The sequence below is a fragment of the Trachemys scripta genome, chromosome 1 (assembly GCF_013100865.1).
Source record: "Trachemys scripta elegans isolate TJP31775 chromosome 1, CAS_Tse_1.0, whole genome shotgun sequence".
In the NCBI taxonomy this organism is placed as follows: Eukaryota; Metazoa; Chordata; order Testudines; family Emydidae; genus Trachemys; species Trachemys scripta.
Window position 1 is genome coordinate 236,072,549 of NC_048298.1, and position 21,441 is coordinate 236,093,989.

General features: G+C 43.3%; 1 protein-coding gene across 2 annotated transcripts in view; it reads left to right on the top strand.

Moving 5' to 3' along the window:
• The first annotated feature begins 1,473 nt into the window (after positions 1–1,473).
• The window catches only part of LOC117870750 (E3 SUMO-protein ligase RanBP2-like), a 68,722-nt gene continuing 48,754 nt past the window's right edge, over positions 1,474–21,441 (top strand). For both annotated transcript variants that reach the window (XM_034758076.1, XM_034758077.1), the window contains exons 1-9: positions 1,474–1,561; positions 6,313–6,380; positions 6,941–7,052; positions 8,382–8,534; positions 12,433–12,663; positions 13,118–13,263; positions 15,390–15,582; positions 16,305–16,395; positions 17,345–17,554. In XM_034758076.1, coding sequence (XP_034613967.1) covers positions 1,490–1,561; positions 6,313–6,380; positions 6,941–7,052; positions 8,382–8,534; positions 12,433–12,663; positions 13,118–13,263; positions 15,390–15,582; positions 16,305–16,395; positions 17,345–17,554 — 1,276 coding nt within the window. In that variant the 5' untranslated portion in view covers positions 1,474–1,489. The remainder of the gene's footprint in view (positions 1,562–6,312; positions 6,381–6,940; positions 7,053–8,381; positions 8,535–12,432; positions 12,664–13,117; positions 13,264–15,389; positions 15,583–16,304; positions 16,396–17,344; positions 17,555–21,441) is intronic.

Here is a 21,441-nt window from a genome sequence, read left to right on the forward strand (position 1 = left end):
CAGCCGTGTTAGTCTGTATCCGCAAAAAGAAGAACAGGAGTACTTGTGGCACCTTAGAGACTAACAAATTTATTAGAGCATAAGCTTTCATGGACGAAGAAGTGGGCTGTAGTCCACGAAAGCTTATGCTCTAATAAATTTGTTAGTCTCTAAGGTGCCACAAGTACTCCTGTTCTTCTTTTTATGTATTATTTACTTTCCATAACTATATAAATAAAATTATATATTATGTACATTGCATCATATATGCTGTTGATCGGTTATTAATGAGCTCTGTTTCACATGTGTGGGTCCCCGCCACTCCCTGGGGGGGGTGTGCACATGTGTGGGTCCTAGCTGCTCCCAGACTCCCTCATTGAAGCAGGTGTGCAGGGTTACTGCCCTGGGAACTGCAGGGCACCAGTGGACATGGGGCTGGCTGGAGGCAGGGCAGGGGCTGACTGGAGGTAGGGGCTGGCTGCAGGCAGGGCAAGGGGTGCGGGGCTGGCTGGAGACAGGGATGTGTGGGGCGGGCTGGCTGGCTTCAGGCAGGGCCGCAGGAGCGTGTGGCAGGGCTGGAGACAGAGGAGTGCGGGACTGGCTGGCTTCAGGCCAGGTGGGGGGAGTGCGGCAGGGGATGGCTGGAGACTGGGCAGGGGGTGCAGAGCTGGCACGGGCAGGGGTGTGGGGGGTCTGGCCGGCCTCAGGCAGAGGGTGTGGCAAGGGTTGGCTGTGGGCAGGGGGTGCAGGGCTGGCTGCCGGCAGGGCAGGAGGGGACGGGGCTGGTGCGGGTAGGACCGGGGTTGCAGGGCTGGTGCAGGCAGGCTGAGGGGTGCAGCAGAAGCTGGCAGAGGGGGCAGGGCTGGCTGGAGACAGGGGCTGGCTGCAGGCAAGGCAGGGGGGGTGCAGCAGAGGCAGCTGGGAGCCCCAAGCCCTTTAAACAGCCCCCTGGGGAAACTGGGACACCCCGGTACACCCTGGTACACTGTACCGGGACTTGGACGCGGGGCCCTCTTAGGCGCAGGGCCGGATTCAGGGGAAGCGGTTGAATTGGCCTAAAGCCGGCCCTGCAGCCAGAGGTGACAGGCCTTGGCCTTCCCCTCCCCCACCCCGTTATCCCTGAAGATGTCCAGTAGCAATGGCGGTTGGCAGTTGTACAGGTGGGTTCTGGGCACGCGCACCCACTCTTCCGCCCCCCCCCCCCCAACGCTCGCTGCGATTGGCTCCCGGTGACTGTGACTAGACAAAGAACGCGCCGGGACGGCGCCGCCGCCAGGACAGGCGAAGGGGAAGGGCCAGAGACGAGACAGGACAGGAAAGGAGGGGCGCGCAAGCTGACATACGTAATTTCCGCTTCCGCAAGCGGTGACGACGCACACATACGTAGCGCGCCGCGCGCGAGCCGTCCCCCCACCAATCTTACGCCTGTAGGCGCAGCGCGAGCGAAGCTGGGGGTTCGAGGCGGCGTTTCGGTTTCGCTCAGTGAGTGAGCGGCGCGCGCGCCACGACCATGAGGCGCAGCAAGGCCGAGGTGGAGCGGTACATCGCCTCGGTGCAGGCCGCGGCCCCCTCCCCCAAAGAGGTGAGCGGCCCGCCGGTGTCCCCGCGAGGGGCGTCCCCGCCCGCCGCCCGGGTGATTCCGGGGCTGGGGTGGCGGCTTGTTCCCCAGTAGCGAGGGCCGCGGAGCGGGGCGAGTCCATCGGCGGGGAGGTGGGTGCCTGGGTCGCTGCTGGGCGCGTTCTGCTACTGGCGTCCCTTGGCGATGGAGGGGGGTGAAGGGACTTGGTGCCTGCGAGGGGCGGCCGGGGCAGGGTGGCTGCCCCGATCCGGCACCGGCGGGGCCCCACGGAGCAGGCCCCGCCCGCGCCAGGGAGGCTGGAGGGGCAGCGAGTCACGGGCCGTGTCTGACAGGAGCCCGGCGTTCAACGCCGCTGCCCCGGCCTGGCCTCATTCGGTGTGGGCGGGGCCCGCCTGCCGCTCTCCCTGTGTGGGCCGGTTGCAAATGCCGGGCCCCTGGCTGTGGGGGCGGGGCTGGGAGACGAGCGTAGCAGCCGGGTCCCCTGACTCTAACGGAGACGGGTCTGAGCCATCCTCTTGGATGTGGGCGCTTTTCCTTCAGCCCTTAGACCTTCCCTCCGCGGTTGAGTTGAGTTGAGGGAGAGCGATGGGATCGTGCAGGGAATCTCGTCCTGCTGCTTCTGTTAAGTAAAGGATTTAAGTCGCTAATGCAATGCTGCAGATTTGATTTGTCTGATAAACACTGGTATTGCTATCAAGGAAAAAAACCATGCAATTTAGCTTTCAGGGTTATTAATTTGTAGGGCAGTAATTCAAGGGCTCAAACTTTTTTCACAAAACTTGGATCACATTTTAATAAAAAGTGGCTGACTTATCTCCCTGCTTGATCATGGGCTTGTAACATCCCCATTGCTACTACCACAATTGTTTACATGGAATTAGCTAAGGGCTGGTCCCCACTTAGTCCGGACTTCGGACTAAGGTACGCAAATTCAGCTACGTTAATAACGTAGCTGAATTCGAAGTACCTTAGTCCGGACTTACCGCGGTCCAGACGCGGCCGGAAGTCTCCCCCTGTCGACGCCGCGTACTCCTCTCGGCGAGCTGGAGTACCGGCGCCGACTGTGAGCACTTCCGGGATCGATCCGGGATCGATTTATCGCGTCTTAACCAGATGCGATAAATCGATCCCAGAACATCGATGGCGTGACGCCGGACCAGCCGGTAAGTGAAGACTAGGCCTAAGAATGCATTACGTTCTTATCTGGTAATCCACTTTGGAAATGAAAATTATAGCTAGTTCTATGTCACCAGTTATCTCTCTGCAGACCCCAGAAGATGCTCTCCAGATCACCAGTGGTCTAAACTGATATAGTTTAACATAGGCATTTAATTCTGGAGAGCCAGAGGTCAGTCTAGTGCGTAAAACCTAACTGTTAACATTTGTTCTGTAGTTTTAGTCTGATCAATAATTGCTGTATGTTGCAGTGGCAGGAAATTTAACAGTGTTATATACTGCTTCATAGGCATATCTGTGCGTTTAATATATAATAAGCTTTTTAGGCAGGATTTGTGCACAAAACATAGGTGCTATCTCATTGAAATATGCATGCAGAGATTTTGTTGATCGTGGAAGTCATAGGGTTCAGATGCCTTTTACAACCGAGACAATGTCAACAAATCTACTCAATTTAAAAGTTACACCTACCACCTATTTGTTGTTACATCACACTTTTTTAAATGTTTGCTCCTGTTCACTGTGTGAAAGACCCACACATAAACAGGGAATGCTGACTTTACGTTGGTAACGTTGTAGCTGATTGTACAGTATGTATACAAAGTAAATAATGGAAAATAGATACTTCTCATTCTTCCTTTGTCCTGATCTTCTGTATTGTAAAATTAAGAAGGGACTGAAATTAACTATCCCTTGAAATTGTAAAGAAATGTGGCTCACCAGACCTTTTCAAACGTATCAAACATATTTGTCCAATAACATAGTATTTATGGAGAAGATTAAAAACTAAACGTGTCTTATTAAAGGGTAAAAAAAAATAAAATGCATGCTTTTGTTCAAAAATAAATAATCTTTGTGCTGAAACACCAAGAGAGAAACTTAATATCTAGTGTGTGATTTGAGAGAGTTGAGGGATTGGAAATACACCGGACCCCCACTAGAACACAGGATTCGGGATCCATGCGCGGTATCGTGCGCGGTAACGTGGGGACCGCGTTACCATGACTACCAATGTAAATAATTACATTTGGGAGCCATGGCTGCGACTGCGTTCTAAAAGAATTCGCGCTATATAGGCGCGTGTTCTAGCTAGGGTCTGCTGTAGTGCTTAGAATGTAATGGGTCATCTTACATTTGCCCCAGATCTTAAATGTGATTAAAGTTGTATTTTTTCTTTCTTAAAAAAAAATTGTGGTTGAGAACTTAATAATACAAACAAACCAAGAAATTCTAACCGTTCTTAATTTGATCATTACCTGTTAGGTTCACTTCCTCTGGGGCACCAGGCATTCGCCACTGTCGGGTAGACAGGATACTGGGCTGGATGGACCTTTGATCTGACCCAGTAAGGCCGTTCTTATGTTCTGCCTCCATAGTTCATCCACTTTTCACAGAAGCACTCAGTGTCCAATAAAACTTTGTCCCTACATGCTTTATAGATAATTTTTTGGGTTGTCTTTATTTGCTGCAAATGCAGTGGTTCTCAAGCTGTGGTCTGTGGACCACCGGTGTTCCTCAGAGCATTTGCTGGTGGCTTGCAGAGATCTGGCTGGTCACGTGATTTTTGACTCTCCTTGTTTCCAGTTCCTAAATTGTATTAAAGAAAATTTAAAAATACATTGAATCTTTCTAGTGTCGCACTCTCTCGTAAGCAATTTCTGTAGCTGACACAGGGCTGTTTCCCAATTGTGAATATGGGAAGTGATCCATAATACAATCTTTTTGTGAACTATTAAAACATTTGCGAAAATGTAAAGATTCCAGAGCTGATGCCAGTATTTCAGAAATAAGTTACTTGGACTTCCAGTAGAAATATGATAGGATCTTAGCTTGGTTTTGTTAGCATTGATGGATATGCTTTTGGAAGGAGAAGTACTTGGCCCTTTCCAGTTGGTGCATATTAGAGGCTTGCCAGTAGCTGATGGCTGGACCCAATTTGCATGTAAAAGTCCAGAACTTCATTATATCTATTTCTATTTCTACTTCTGTCTTCCTTGATAGAGGAGTAGAAATTACTGTTGGCTGAATTAATTGGTGAGGGAAAAAAAGAGCAATTATCAGTTGTTTCCATACCCTATAGGCACATTGTTGTTTGAGCACACAGATTTTTTTGGTCTGTGCTCCAAGGAGCTTACAGTCAAACAAAGACAAAATAAATCCCAGGGCAAACTTAAGAGGGGATAAGCTTTTGTACTAAATATCCTTTTAAACAGAGATTGGTATCTATTGTGGATTTTCACTGTGACTTTGGCCCCATTTGCTGCTTCTGGCTGTATGTTCTGAACCATTCTCCTGAAGGATCTTACAGATGAAAAGGGTGTATGTTTGGTTTGTTTTTTTGCTACAGTTCCAAGTAAAATTAAGTTTGTTGCAAAAAATACAAAAATTCAAACTTAGTGTTAATTAGCAATTCATTTATGTTGTCATTTTTTTACCCCCTTCTTTTTGGAATGATTTCACTTGTGTCATTTATTTATTTCCTCCTTGCTTCTCTGCATCTTTCACCTCTTCTGGTTTTACTTTTTTCTTTGAGACTTTTCAAAGACTTCCATTTTATCTTTTTATCTTGTTCATTTACCATCAACCCTTTTTTTTGAAGTGATACTTGCTCTCACCTAGAAGGTCTGGAGGTGGATTTTTTTCATTATCCCATCAGTGTTGATCCTCCACTTAACCAAAATTAGTTGCTACAGAAATGATAAGGTGCTCCCTCATTCTCCTTCATGCCTGATTTTGTAGTATCTGCAGGTGCATGTCACCTATATTGGTCCAGGGAGAAAGGATCTGCTTTTTCTCATCTCTCATCCTTTTTGTTACCCTTCATCTGTTTTCTTCTTCCTTTTGTCAAGAAGTGCCTGTTTCTCTGTTGCACAGGAACCATGACAGGAGCTAGTCAGTTTCACTCATGTTCCTGCTCCAGCAATACTGTATAGGAGCAACTGAGGCACAAGGATGATCTTCCACTGTTAGAGATACAGTGGGTGGTAGAATGGAGAGAAAGTACTTTTGGCTGCTTCTCCCTTCCCTTGCAGAACATCTGTATTAATATCAGCTCGCAACTATATCTTTGTGGCACAAGCAGAAATTTTCCCTTTGGGGAGAACTATCAGGGAGTAATCAAGAGTAGTGTAGTTTGGGAATACTATGGGATTCCTATGCCATATTTAAACATCAGTGTTTGATGACAGACCTGTTGCAGTGTATAATTAAAAAAATTAATCATCTCCCTACTGGTGGATGGATGCATAACAAGCTTTTCTAGCAGCAAGGGTATTCTATTGTGGTGCTCCTATTACAACCAAGCAGTGGATTTCTCTGGTTCACTAGGTAGCCTTAATTTCCCAACTGTATGCTATCTGTATGGTATTAGGTCTTTCTCTACAAAGATGTTATGGGGGAGAATATTACAGACCATAATGAAAAACTGGACTAGGGTTGATAACTAATGTGTCTGAAGTTTAGTCACTTAGTACAGTATATGTTAACTGGGAACATTGTCTAAGCCATTTTGTGTCAAAAATATAGACGTATTATATATTTTAAGCATATTTATCATAACAATGTTTTTTCCCCTCCAGAAATCAATGAAAGGATTCTTTTTTGCTAAACTCTATTATGAAGCGAAAGAGTATGAGCTTGCTAAAAGGTAAAGTATGTGTTTGTTCTCTTTTCCAAAGAGCTTTACTGCTATAGAAATTAAATGGATACTGGAATTGTTACAAAGCAATTTCTGATACCTATTACTGAATGATCAAAACTGTTATTTCCAGACAGTGCTGATAGCACTTACTTGATACAGATCCATTGAATCACTAATGGGGAAACCTGAAGAAAAATTGGAAATGGGGGACTGAAAAGTGTTCTTTATTCAGACAGCTGTCATTCAAACAGCATAGCGGAACTTTATCTTTTAGTTTCCGTAAGTTACTGTTTCTAAGTGATTCACAGACATAAGTCTCCAGTATTTTAGACACACATTTGCTGGCAAACAGGTAATGATGGCCCATATCAGAATAATGTTGGTTAATTTTTTTATTTTTATTTTTTGAGGCCCCAGAACAGATACCTAGAACTAAACACTCTGCTTGCTCTTTACCCTCGTAGTGCAGAGCACCAGTGAACTATGTTACGTTGTTTGACCGTCTGTTTCAGGTTTTGTTTCAGAATTATTCATTACATACTGACATGGTAACTGCTTTCTTACAGGTACATATCTACTTATCTTAATGTTCAAGAGAGAGATCCCAAGGCACACAAATTTCTAGGCCAGCTCTATGAAGCTGAAGATAACATAGAAAAAGCTGTGGGTTGCTATAAGGTAGGAAGTAAAAGTGATCAAATCAAGTGATTCTTGAATTATGGACGAATCCCAGAAGGGTTTTGTGTCACTTCTTATTTCTCTTTCCCAGCTTAAGTTACTAGAAAGCCTCAATTTTATAACCCATGAACCTCAGCACATGCTAAGTTAACTCTGAAAAAAATCTTCTACGAATTGGAAAACATTCTGGCATATCTGTAGAAAAGCAGACTTAGTTCACCTAATGTGCATTATAAAAATAACTGTCACGAATCATACCAGTGATAGCTCTGGTTCTGGACAATGGCTATTATTTCAGGGACAGGTAGAACTCTCTGCTCACCCTCCCTCAAATGAACAGTTAAGAAGTAACATGCCTATGGGGGAATATTTACTTATAACCTTGGGTGATTGACTGGCTTATGTTCTAAAGCATGAGGATTTAGTCCTTATGAACTTTATCCTATCTAATGTAACTGGATATTCATATAAATATCTAGCCCTTTAATGAATTGTAATAAGACTTTTAGCTCTGTTTCTTGCAGCACTGAGTTTGTGAGACAGCTTTTTGTGATTCTTGTTATATTTTCCTCTCTTTCTCTCTCTCAAAATGTGTATTCTCTTCCCTGGTGCTGTGTTAAAGACCAGCAAAACCAAAGAAGGAAACTAAGTTGCTATCCCTGGGAAAACAAAATTGACTATGGTCAGTACTGTCAAATGCACAAATTAAAAACATTGAAAGAAATCGAGGAAATTCTTCACCTGATCTTATTATTGATGTAATATCTATAAGTGTAAAGAAAATTCAAACAGAAGTAACTGTATACTGTATCTGTCCTAGAGCTGATGTTTAAGAAACCCTACCATTAACTTCTTCCCACACTGAAAATTGATTAATAGGGAGTTTAGGCTGGTAGAATACTTTTTAAAATAAGGCATCACGTTTGCCCTGGGATTCCCTAACAGGGTTCCCTATGACTTTATGGTGTGGATTCCAATTGCTAATAAACTGCATTGCAGAATCAGGACCAAAACTTGTTGGTCTGACTTGTTCCATAAGCATATAAAAGTGTAAAACTACCAGCATGTTTCTTCACCTAATAACTTTTTGAAAAATAAGCTTATTACAAACATGTCCAAACCATCTTGCGTAGTGTAGTACTATAACAGATTTTTGAAGCTGCTTTCATTGAACACTTAAAACTGTAAAAGTATGTGCTGATGAGTATTGCTGAGTAATCTGAGTAGTTTTTTCTGTTTATCTAGTTATATGCTGAAATATTCCTATTTCATACTAACTACAAAAAATAACAGCTGTTTGGTTTTTTTGTGGTGGTGGTGAAATATTAGCGTTCAGTGGAGTTGAACCCAACACAAAAAGATCTTGTACTGAAGATTGCGGAATTATTGTGTGACAACGATGTTACAGATGGAAGAACAAAATACTGGGTTGAGAGAGCTTCTAAACTCTTCCCCGGAAGCCCTGCTGTTTACAGACTGAAGGTAAACTGAAATTTTGAGGTGTGCTATAATCACTAAGTTCTAACTTGCATGCAGTTATTTTAAGCTAGGGCCAAGACAGATTGGCCTGTCCATTCCATCTCACCTCTAGCTTTTTTGGTTAGTCTACATCAGTGGTTCTTAATCTTTGTGGCTCAGGAACCCATTTGTATACCTTGATTGGTCAGTGGGTCATGACAGGCCGATGCTTCTCTTTCCTACAGAGGTCCATCAGGGCATGGGGGCAGGATTCTTGGAGCTAAGATTCCAGATACTCCAGCCAGATGTGAACAGATGGGGAACACCCCACTGGTACCTGGGGTAGGGCAAGTGAATTGAGCCATCCTCCAGAAACACACAGCCCTCTCACATGGCCCGGGGGCAGGGAGCGTGGAAGTTAAAGCGTGGAGGGGATCAGGGGGCCTGGAGGTGAGGTGGGGAGATTGGGAGGTCTGGGAGTGGAGTGGGGAAAGCGGGGGGGCAGCAGTGGGAGGGTTGGGGGAAGGATATGGGGGCATAGGAGCCTAGGGGAAGGGCAGCAAGCTGATAGTTCCCAAAATACCACAGCCCCCATACATGCCCCTTGGTGGGCAGAGGGTAAAGTGGTGAGGTGATTTGGAGTCCTGGGGCAAAGTGGGGAGTTTGGAGGACAAGGGCCTATGGGTGCAGTGGGGAAACATCTGGGGACCAGGATGGATGTTATGACGGGGGAGGGGGGTTCAGTTGGCTGTGGGCCAGGGTATTGGGGGGGGGGGGGTACTTAACTGAGAACGTGACATCAACCACATCCTCCCGGCTCCTGTCCTGTGAGGCTGGCTGGGCTCGCCTCCCATCACCAGGTATTGCAACTTCAGCTGGGCCAAATTTGTCTGAGTTGTTGCTGCAGCCTGGTGCATAGGATCATTGTGCCACTCAAATTTTGCCCAGCTGGCCCCGTCGTCATGGTGGAGGGGCGGCTGGGTCAAACCTGAGCAGCACTGTGACTCAGTGCTCTGTGTCACAGCACCCAGAATGGGGAGCTAAGCCCAGCCAGGATCGTGATTCTTTGATGCATTCTGGTGACCCAGTTTTGGGTCATGACCCACAGGTTGAGAAAGCGTGGTCTAAGTAGTTTAGGAGTCATCACGTATCTTGAGTCTTACTCTTGTTCTTCTGTAATCTGAGATTCTCTCTTCATATTCTTTGATCACTGAAGATCCGCAAATTTTGAAGTCTTTGTGATGTGTTGAGGTTGATCTTCAGTATTACTATCGCGGCATGGACCATCTTTACTTTCTGTATCTGCACAACACCTCTCCCGGTGATATTCTAGGCCATGTCTAGGTTCCTAGGTAGAGCTGTGCAAATGATGGATTTTTTAGTTCATTGACAGTTCCAAAAATTTTTGTTTTGGGTTGAACAGAAAACAAATTTATTCAAAAATTTTGGGGATTTTTTTTTTTTTTGAAAAGTCAGAAATGTTGATTCAGAATATTTTGTTTTGACCTAACTCAAAACATTTCATGTAGATTTCAGACATTTTGATAAAAAGAAAGAGCTCGATTCACAAAAGGGCAGGAGATCTGGGGGTGAGCTTCCTCCCTTTTAGGCATGCTCAATCTCTCCTGTTGAAGCAGTCACATAGGACGTGGGAGACACAAGTTCAAGTCCCCATTAATATGTCGTTATAGAAAGTGGAATAGCTTCAACAGGAGAGATTGAGAGCCCCATACCAGAATATCCCATAGCCCAGTGTCAAGGGCACACTCCTGCAATGTGAGAAATCCAAGTTCCAATCCCTCCTCTATGTCAGGCTGGCGGGTGGGGGGGATGTCCCACATCTCAGGTGAGTACTCTAACTACTGGGATAAAGCTTATAAGGGAGGCACCCCTCCTTTTTTGTAAATTTAGTCTGCTTCTTTCCTTTTGTCAAAATGCCTGAAATTGATGTGAAATTTTTTCGGTTGGGTTGAAACAAGTTTATTTCAACATTACTGAAGCGTTTCATTTTTTTTTTCTTCCTTCCTGTTCAGTCTAACTATTTGACAGATTTTTGAAACTGCTGGAAAAGTTGTCCCAGTTCTATTACTAGTATTGTGGTGGTGGTAATGTTGCAGATAAGAACATAACGGTCATCCAATATGCATTACTTTGCATTTATCAACATTGAATTTCATCTGCCATTTTGTTGCCCGGTCGCCCAGTTTAGTGAGATCCCTTTGTAACTCTTCGCAGTCCACTCTGGAGTTAACTATCTTGAGTAATTTTGTATCGTCTGCAAATTTTGCCATCTCACGTTACCACTTTTTCCAGATCATTTATGAATGTTAAACAGCACTGGTTGCAGTACAGGCCTCTGGTGGACACCACTATTTATCTCTCTCTATTCTGAAAACTGACTTTTTATTCCTACCCTTTGTTTCCTATCTTTTAACCAGTTACTGATTCATGAGTGGACCTTCCCTCATATCTCATGACTGCTTACCTTGCTTAAGAGCCTTTGGTGAGGAACCTCGTCAAAGGCTTTCTGAAAGTTCAAGTACACTATATCCACTGGATTGCCTTTGTCCAAATGTATATTAACCCTCTAAAAGAATTGTAATAGATTGGTGAGGCATGATTTCTCTTTATAAAAGCCATGTTGACTCTTCCCCAACATACTGTGTTCACTTGTGTCTGGTAATTCTAGTCTTTACTATAGTTTCAATTTGCCTGGTATTGAAGTTAGGCTTATTAGCCTGTAATTGCTGGGATCGCCTCTGGAGCTTTTTTAAAAAATAGGCATCACATTAGCTATCCTCCAGTCATCTGGTTCAGAAGTTGCTTTAAATTATAGGTTACATACCACAGTTAGTAGTTCTGCAATTTCATATTTGAGTTACTTCAGAACTTGATGTAGGGAGAACTTCCTGGTCCATGACAGCACTTCTGGTTCTGACAAGTAGCAGACCTTTAAACTGTTACTGGTTTCTTTGTCCAGTGATATATTTTCTGATCTGGGTTTATGGCTGACTACCTAGCAAGTACTAGGCCCAACCTCAGTAACTCTCACACTGCTTATTTGTTTTTGAGTTTTCTGGGAACAATTATGGACATCTCAATTCGTTAGAATCCCTAATTCTGTATTGATTATAGATCTATAAAAATATTGTTTTCACTTAAATGTCTGAAGTCCATCACAGAAGTCCATAACAGACACTGACTTTTTTGTGTAGCTTTTCCTATCTGAGGGATTAGTGTGCAGCAGCTTTTTTGATGGCATTGGGCTAGTTTCCTACTTTCTGTACTCTTGAATAAACACTTGGATAAATATTTGCTTTTAAAAAAAAAAAATTGTTGCTGCTTTTCCTTTCCAACATGGAGTCTGTATCTTCACTCCCATTCTTATGAATGAGAGTAATGAAGTTTGCTCTTTTCAGGTAACTAAGCATCTGTGGCCTGACTGGTGTATGAATGCATTCGTTTTCTAATGTATGCCAGCAATAACATAGTTCAAATTGTCTGTCTTTTTAAAAAGTTACTGCTTTTTTAACAAAAATGAATCCTTGATTAGATACAGTGGTATAGAATAGGAATATAATGAAAAGAATATTCTGTAAAAACCAAAATCCTACTAGATTTGACTGGATTCTCTGAGACTCCTTGTGCACTTACTTCAATAAAGAAACATTTAAAAAATATTTTAAAAAAATCTCAAATAATGCTATTAAGGCTTAGCAAATTGTACAAACTCTCATTTGATATATAAATGTCAATATAAATAAAACCTGACATACTCTCAACCACTTGGTCTATGCATAATCAGGTTGCTAAGAGTAGGGATAACAAAGGAAACTGTCCTGTCATGTGGTCAGTGATTTAAAAAAAAAAAGTTTAAATGGAAAATGAGATACTAAAAACACCCTGCCTTTGTTTTTAATAGGAACAGTTATTGGATTGTAAAGGTGAAGATGGATGGAATCAGCTTTTTGATCTGATACAGTCGGAACTCTATGCAAGACCAGATGATGTCTATGTAAACATCAGGCTAGTAGAGCTCTACCGTTCAAATAAAAGATTGAAAGATGCTGTGGCTCACTGTCGAGAGGCAGAAAAGAAGATTACTAGGCGATCAAGCTTGCAATGGTGTTCGTGTGTTGTACAGACACTTAAGGTTTGTTAAATCCATACTGTGGTTTTGGGAAAATCTCTTGTTTTTTCTATACTAGGCTGGTTCTTTAGTGGAACTAGTGTTTATCCTCAAGTAGTTGGGGACTAAGGGACAGCACAGGGACTATGGAAGAGTTCTCTTTTTTTTTTTTAAACTAAACTCCACCAAAACAAAAGGAGGTACAACACACTTCAGTTTACTCTCCATACTTTATTACATTTGTTCTTAATGTTTATACATAAGACTGTTGAGTTTGTCTCTTGAACAGATTTGGTGTAGCACTTCAATTTTTGGTAGAGAGGCTTTGTTGCTGGAGAATCTGGGGGAGAACTGGATGTTAAGATCCCACCTTGCAAACTGGAATATTCTGTGAATGTAACTAACATGCTCTAGGGGTGGTACTATTACCACCTCAAGAAAGGTGACTAAATTATGTCTTCTAATAAATCTTCTCTAGGAATATCTGGAATTTGCACAGGACTCAGAGTCTGAAAAAAGTATTTGGAGAAACACCAACAGAGATCTGCTGCTGGCCTACTCCAACCTTGTGATAATGACACTTTCTACTAGAGATGTTCAAGAAAGCAGAGAATCACTTGCAAGGTACTATCTTCATCACATTCCTACTGTAACGGACTTCTGAGTAATCTCTTGTCAAGGGGTGTCATTCTGTTCCATGGAGCATCAAACAGACTTCTTTCAGTGTACAGGTGGTTGAGGGAAACGACTAACTTTAAAAACAATTCTGTAGTAGTCACTGAGGCTGGTACTTCTGTCCTGTGTGATCCTGACTGATGCTGTGCATCTGCCTTCAGTCTGCTGGCTGCTAGGCTGGAACTGATGCGTATCTCTTCACTTTAATCTAGGCTTGAAGACCCAGAGCAATATTTTTCTCATAAGCTTATACATGGTCCCTTGCTTGTCTCTTATCTAGTAAGAAAGAACACTTCATAACTGTGCAGTAACCAATGTGTGTCTTCATATTGCTCAAGCAGCATAGGTAGGGCCCTACCAATTTCACGGCTGTGAAATAGGCCTTTCCCCATGAAATCTGATCTCCACAAAATCAGGCAGGCTGGGGAGGAACAGGACTTGTCCTTCCCCTGCACGGCTGTTATCGGAGGGAGATCAGACCCACCTCCACAGGCAGAGCAGAAGAGGGTGTACCATCCTCACTTCTACGCTGCAGCAGCCCCAGAGTTGGGCTCTGGGCTGCCGCTCCCACTGCTGTTGCTGGGCTCCTGCCGCAGCTCTGGGCTTCTGTTCGTTCTCTCTCTCTCTCTCTCTCTCTCACTCCCTCCCACCCCCAAGTCTTGCCAGGGCTGGGGGATGCATGGGCTCCAGCTGGGGCTCGGGACTGCCATCCCTTGCAGCTGCAGCTCCAGCTCCTACCCAGGCCACACTCTAGCTCTGGGGCTTCTGCTCCCTTCCCTCCACCCCCGGCTTCTGCCCAGGCTCCGGATGCTCGAGCTCCGGGGCTTCTGCCCCCTCCCCGGCTCCGGGCACCTGGACTTGGGGCTGCTGCATCCCCCCCCCACCGCAGCTCCAGCTGGGATTCGGGGCTTCCACCTTGCAGCTCCTGCCTGGGCTCAAGGGCCTGGCCTGGGCCTACCCCCCTGGGCTCGAGGCTGCTCCCCTCCCCCCCCCAGTGGCTCCTGCCCGGCTCAGGGACCTGGGCTGGGGGCTGCCACTCCTGCAGCTCAAGCCGGGACTTGGGGCTTTGGCCCCCCACAACTCCTGCCTGAGCTCCAGGCTTCTCCTCCCCAGCTCCCTCCAGTGGCTCCTGCCCAGACTCAGAGCTGCTGCCCCCAATCCTGGCTCCTGCCCGGGCTTGGGGAGTCAGCCCCTGCAACATCTGCAGAGGCTCAGGGCTTCCACCCTATGGCTCCTGCCAGGGCTGGGGTACCCATTTTTCAAAATGTCCAGGGCCCCTGGGCATGGGCCCCATGATCCCACGCGTTAATCCACCACTGGCCCTGACTAGCAGCTAGGAGCCCCTGATTGGGGCACTCCCAGCAGCACTGGAAGATTGGACCTACCTCCTCCTCCAGGAGCCTCCTCCAGCTTCAGGAAACTACGCAGCTGCTATCTTCAGAGCTGGGCTCTGAAGGCAGCATAGAAGTGACTATGGCAATCCTGCAACCCCCCTACAACAGCTTGTGATCCCCCCCCCCCCGCTTGAATCAGGACCCCCACAGTTACAACGCCATGAAATTTCAGATGTAAATATCTGATATCATGAAATTGACCATGGCTTTGGTTAATTCGGATCATATGCTCACTTGGTTCCAATCACCTTCTGTATGTCCCTTTTACCACCACTTACTGTTTGTTTCATTCTAATCTTGCCCCAAATGATTCACTCTTCTCTCTCCATCTCAACACCCGCTTACGAGGTGCAGCCATGTCTCTTGAAGAATTCCTTTTATTTTTGATGCCAGTGGGAGAACTGACTCAAGGAATGCATTGAGGGATTGTGTTCTTGCTAAAGAAGTGGTTTTGAGAGTGGAGGGACAAGATATCAAAGCATAAGATTTACTAATGGGAGTAGAATGTACTTAAAAAAACAACTTTAGAGCATTGAAAACTTGAGATTCTGGTGCATCGAGCCATTTGATTCACTATCATGCAAACATACTAATTCAATAATCTTACTGACATAACGACAAGTCTCAAACCACTAGTATACAGTTGTCCCTAGTTTTAATGACTTTTTGTTTGTACTATAGTTTTGATCACGCTCTTCAGTCTGTGAAACCATATGTGAATGGGAATGATGAGCTGTCTATTACATTCCTGGAAATGAGAGGTCACTTTTACATGTATGCTGGAACTCTCTTGTTGAAAATGGCCCAGCACAGTGAGAAGCAATGGAGAGCTGTATCTGAACTGGCAGCTTTGTGTTACCTTATAGCTTTTCAAGTAAGCTGTTTTCAGTTTTTGTATTATGCATTAGTTGATATAGAACTCATTTTTATTTTATTTTGAACTGTAGTTCTCAGATGAGCAGCACTTCTATGTACATGTCTTACAGCTGTTAAACAATATTTTACGACCTTTCAGTTTGTTGTAGAAAATCTGGGGCAGGTGAGTGCACGTTTTAGCTCTTGCTCTTATCAGAAGTAAGGCTGTAATGGGTTAGCATTTTTATCACCTTGGATGTATCACCTTTGCTCTGACTACAACTACACCATGTACCTGCCAGTGTAAAATTGGCCCCAGCCTTGAGGAGGTACAGATCCTTTTATGTGTTTGCCCCACACCCAGTGTGTTGTGGACACAGCAGAGAATTTGGGCTCAATCTTTCACCTTATTAAATCAAAATATCTCCTTCCACCTTGGCACCTGTAATCTGGGAATAGTCTGTATTCATGCCAGCTTAATCTTGCTATTCATTTACACTTCCCAGAGATGTCTAGCAAAAATACAGACTTAAACGTTAATTAAGAAGAACTTTTTGGGGGGCTGGAAAGTGGTGTCTGGTAACTGAAAAATAGTAACTTGCCATGATGATATTAAACTTCCTTCATGTTCAATAAATTATAAATTTTGGATTTTTTATTTTACTAACAAAAAGCTAGAGGGGAGTTTAACTTTTGAAGCAGTAACTTCTTGGTTCCTGACTCTTGTGTAATTCCCACCAGGTCCCTAGACCAAAGACAAAACTAATAAAGGCAGATCAAGCTGGACAAGATATGTTGGAAATGTTAGCCTGTGATCGACAGAGCCAATCTGGTAACAAGAATATTAATTTCAACTGTTTAAAACAAAACTAGTAATATGTTCTTTCCCAAATGGTATATATAGGAGATGGGGTTTTTAGTGATTTGAAATTGATACATAATTAAACATTTTGCTGTTTAAATTCATGAAAAATGTTCAAAGCTTCAAGTAGATTTGTATAAAAAGCAAGTCTGATCATGATACACTTAAGTTCCCATATCTTCCTCTTAACTTAGCACTCATTTTTGAACTGTTTCAACGTTCTTAAACTACAGAAACTCTTCTTCACATTTTTGAATAGATTATAAAACTTTTGAAGTTGCTACCTCAGTCACCTTAAAATCCTTTCTGCCGTAGCCCCTACAGACACTACTTGTTATGCCCTGCTCCTATTATTATTACCATGTCTTCCTTCCCCACCACAACATCTGTTGTTTCTGAGCCACCTTTTTCTTTGTCATTAATTTAAGTTGTGAATTCTAGGCTAGGGACTGTGCTGTAGGAATGCGTTGTGGTTAAACGACTTTAGGATGGGGTGCTTTTCAGAAATTTCCTTGCTCTGGAAGGGACCATTCTACTTAAGCCATAGCTATTCATATTGAAGGTAATTCCAGGGCCCCTGGAATACCAAGAATTATGGCTTTCCTATTTGCTATACTAGTCCTACAAAGATTTCCATATCTTTATGTTTAGATGATTGAATTTAAGAATTCTTTGGTCTGACTGCCTCACAAAGGGTAGCATGAAAAAGATTTGAAAACGTGTGGGGCTTAAATCCTGGCCCAATTGATGTCTGTTGGAGTTTTTCCATGGACTTCATTGGGGCATGGATTTCACCCATAATCTTTAATTCTTGACATGTTGGATTAATGCTCTGAGACATGCTTGCTACTAAACAATCTTAATTAACTGCACTACTCGTATTTAAAATAATTCTGTGTGAATATGTTTTGCTTTACAGGTCACATGCTGCTAAACTTAAGCCATGGCAAGCAAGACTTCTACAAAGAGATTGTGGAGTCTTTCGCAAACGAAAGTGGGCAATCTACTTTATTTGATGCACTCTTTGAGAATGGAGCTCCCAGAGAGAGAACTTTCCTTGGCACTGATAATATCAGAAATGTCTGTATACAGGGACCAGACCGTGTGGAGCTAGGCAGATATGATATTGGTAAGAAGCATCGCTTAAGAACACTTTACACTTACTTTCTATATCTTGGTGTGATGTTTCTTCTGATTTGAAGAAAAATCCTGCAGATAATAGACTGCAACCAAGTATAAATGGCCTTTATACAAATAGCAACTTTGACAATCTACAACATGGCTATAACATAGACTTTATCAAATATTAAAACAGATGCCTCAGGCAAGCAACCCATTTCTCACAGAAATGTCAGAGGGGAAATATATTAGCCTTGATGTATCTGTAGAAGATCATTAAACCTGGCTGTGAGACAAAAAAGAGAGGAAGTAAGTTCAAGAGCCATAGCTCTTTGAAGAGGATAATCTATTAGCAACCCCTTTGTTAAAATAAAGGACTGCTAACTCAGGAAATTCTGATGGTGGTAATGTATGCAGTATTACAGAAATGACACCTAGATCTAGAGGAAAGGTATTCCATAGGCAAGTGAGTTTACAGTTCTAAATACCATTCTCTAGCATCCCTACTTTCATCTTAACAGTGTGTGTTGTGCAGACTTACTGGCCTGTCCTCGCTGGATGGTCAGTTTGAAATGGTAGTTACTTCGGAGAGTTGGTCAAGCAGCTTTATTCTACCAGAATACGTACTTACACATATCTTGCTTCAAAAAAGGGAATTGAAGAAATAAAAAGCTCATCTAAATAGATATATTTTTAATTGTTTGCTTCTAAATTAAAAACTTACAGTTAAGATAGCACTGTTAGCTACAAACCAACACTTCTGCTTGTGGAGTCTGTCTAGCTTCAGAAAATTTGGTGATTTAGGTAAATCCTTTATACCTGTCTGTATTCAAGCACTGTCTTAATTAAAAAAAAAACAAACAAAAACCAAAAACCCAATTCAATTGATTAAACTGCTTTGACAGCTTCCAGCTAGCTCACATTTAGTCTATTTATGAAATGTATAATGCAGCTGTTGGTCTTAAACTAGAAACTTATTTGCCCCAGTATAAACATACATTATTCACCTGATAGCTAAAATAAGCACACTTACTCTTTTTACATTCATTTTATATAGTGCAAAAAATTGGCGATTGGGAATGTGGGGTGGTTAAAACGAAATAAATGTTAGGATGCTGCCAAGTGACTGTTGTTAACCTCTAAGGCTGATGCAGCATGTACACTTATGATGCCTGAAGTGACGTCTGAAACACTCCATCTAATTCTACAATATCAGAACTTTTAGAGCAAAATCATGGAGGTAATAAGACTTCATTTGCAGTGAAGCTTGGAGTTTTCATGCTCTCTGTCACCTGCTCATGGACCCCTTCTGCCAAACTTACTTTCCTCAAAGCATAGGTAATTTTTTGAGTGCTTAGAAATGCAAACATAGACAGAATCGATTAATCTACTGATTAGAGAGACAAGGTGGGTAAGATCTTTGATTGGACCAACTTCTGTTGGTGAGAGAGGCAAGTTTTCGAGCTTACTTAGAGCTCTGCTTCAGGTCTGGGAAATGTAATCTGAGTGAATGTCTACACTGCCGTTAAACTCCCGTGACATGACTTGAGCTTATGGGGCTCAGGCTACACTGCTCTACAGCCAAAATGCTTCTGAAATAAATGTAGTCAAACTTTACTAATTCTGGGTCACTGAGAACGAAAATGATGCTTAAAATTGTTGATTGGCTCTAGTTTTCAGGATATGCTATTGGGTCAGTATATATGACCCTTGACTTGGGAATGGCAGAGGATAAGTGTGTTATAAAGGGAAGGGATCTCAATTTAAACCAGAAATGACTAAAATACATCTTTGACTGGATATATGAATAAATCTGACTGGGTTTGGACAGTACTTGCTTTTTAGGCAAAACAATGAATGATGCAATCTGAAGCTGGTATTGCATCATACATGATATGAATTGCATCATGTAATTCCTAGAAGTCATGGATGATGCAATCATAATGAAGCTTACATCACTCTGCTGAACAAATTGCCCTATATCAGCTCTAGAAATCATACAGTGTCGTGCTCTCTTATTTGTCAGTGTTTGATTTTGCAAAGGGACACATTTCTGTTTAGCCAAAGTGAGCAGAGATGCCTCGTACTTGTGTGAACAGTGCAGATAACTTCTGCTATGTTTGTGGTGAAGTGACTTTTGCATCACAAAAGCGCAGTATAACCACTATGGTTAAGAAAGCCTATCACCTTTATTTTGGCTGCAAAATTGGAGATCAGGACAAGAGGTGGGCCCCACACATATGCTGCAACACTTGTGCAACAGATCTTCACCAGTGGTTGAACAGGAAAAGGAAATCTATGCCTTTTGCAGTGCCAATGATTTGGAGAGAGCCAACAGATCATACCAGCAATTGTTACTTCTGCATGGTGCTTCCAGTTGGGAAAGGTGTGTCAAAGAAGAAAAAGTGGACTGTGCATTATCCAAACATTCCATCAGCTATATGACCAGTACCCCATGGAGAAGCACTGCCGGTTCCTGATGCACCAGAATCATTCTCACTTGAGTCAGACGAGGAAGAGGATGAAACTTCTGGTCCTGAACCATCAATGTCACAGGACCCACATTTTCTCCCATCCTCCTCCTCTGAACCACACCTCATAACACAAGGTGAACTGAATGACTGTGTCAGGGATTTGGAACTACCCAAGAGTAAGGCAGAGCTGTTGGGCTCCAGACTACAGCAGTGGAATCTCCTGGCAGGTGATGTTAGGGTTTCCATCTTCCGTGACCGTCAAAAGGATCTTGTCCCATTCTTCTTCATGGAAGGTGATCTTGTAGCCTGAAACGACATCGATGGTGTGATTGCAGCCCTCAACATCGTTCACGATCCAGATGAGTGGAGACTGTTCATTGATTCATCGAAGACGAGTCTTAAAGCTGTTTTACTGCATAATGGCAATGTTTTGCCATCAATTCCAGTTGGTCATGCAGTCCATATGAAGGAAACCTATGACAACATGAAACAACTTTCGAGGTGCATAAACTATGACCAACATCAGTGGCAGCTTTGTAGCGATTTGAAGGTTGTTGCTCTCTTGCTTGGTCTGCAGACTGGATACACAAAGTACTGCTGTTTTCTCTGCGAATAGGATAGTCGTGCAAGAGATTCCCACTACATCAAGAAAGATTGGCCACTCCGACAGTCATTGGAGCCTGGGAGGAAAAGTGTTCAGCATCCACCACTTGTTGAATCAAGGAAGATTTTGTTACCACCCTTACACGTCAAGATGGGTCTGATGAAGAACTTTGTCAAGGCCATTGACAAAACACAAGCAGCTTTCAGGTACCTCCGTGGAAAATTTCCAAGGTTAAGTGAAGCTAAGATAAAGGAAGGTGTCTTTGTTGGTCCTCAGATTCGTGAACTTCTTCGAGATGATGCATTTGACCATGTACTGCGTGGCAAGGAAAAGACGGCATAGAAAGCCTTCCAGTTAGTGGCAATAAATTTTCTCGGAAACAACAAGGCAGACAACTACAGGTTGTTGGTGGAAAACCTCCTCAAGGCATACAAAAGCCTTGGTTGCAACATGTCACTAAAGATACATTTTTTGCACTCTCATCTCACAGATTTTTTTCCACCGAACTGCAGAGCAGTGAACGACGAGCACGGCGAGCGATTTCACCAGGACATTGCAACAATGGAGAAACACTATCAGGGCAAATGGAGCCCATCAATGCTTGCAGACTATTGCTGGACAGTGACAAGAGATGCTCCATTTAAAGAATACAAGAGACAAGCCAAGAAGCGCCGAGTAGACACTGAATAGGACTAAACTATGTACATAATAGTTTTTTGCCTTTTGTTTCATAATAAATTTTATTTATATAACCCTTTTGCTGATTTTTAAAGTGTTACATAAACAGGACAGGTGAAATATTATCATATAAAGCAACCA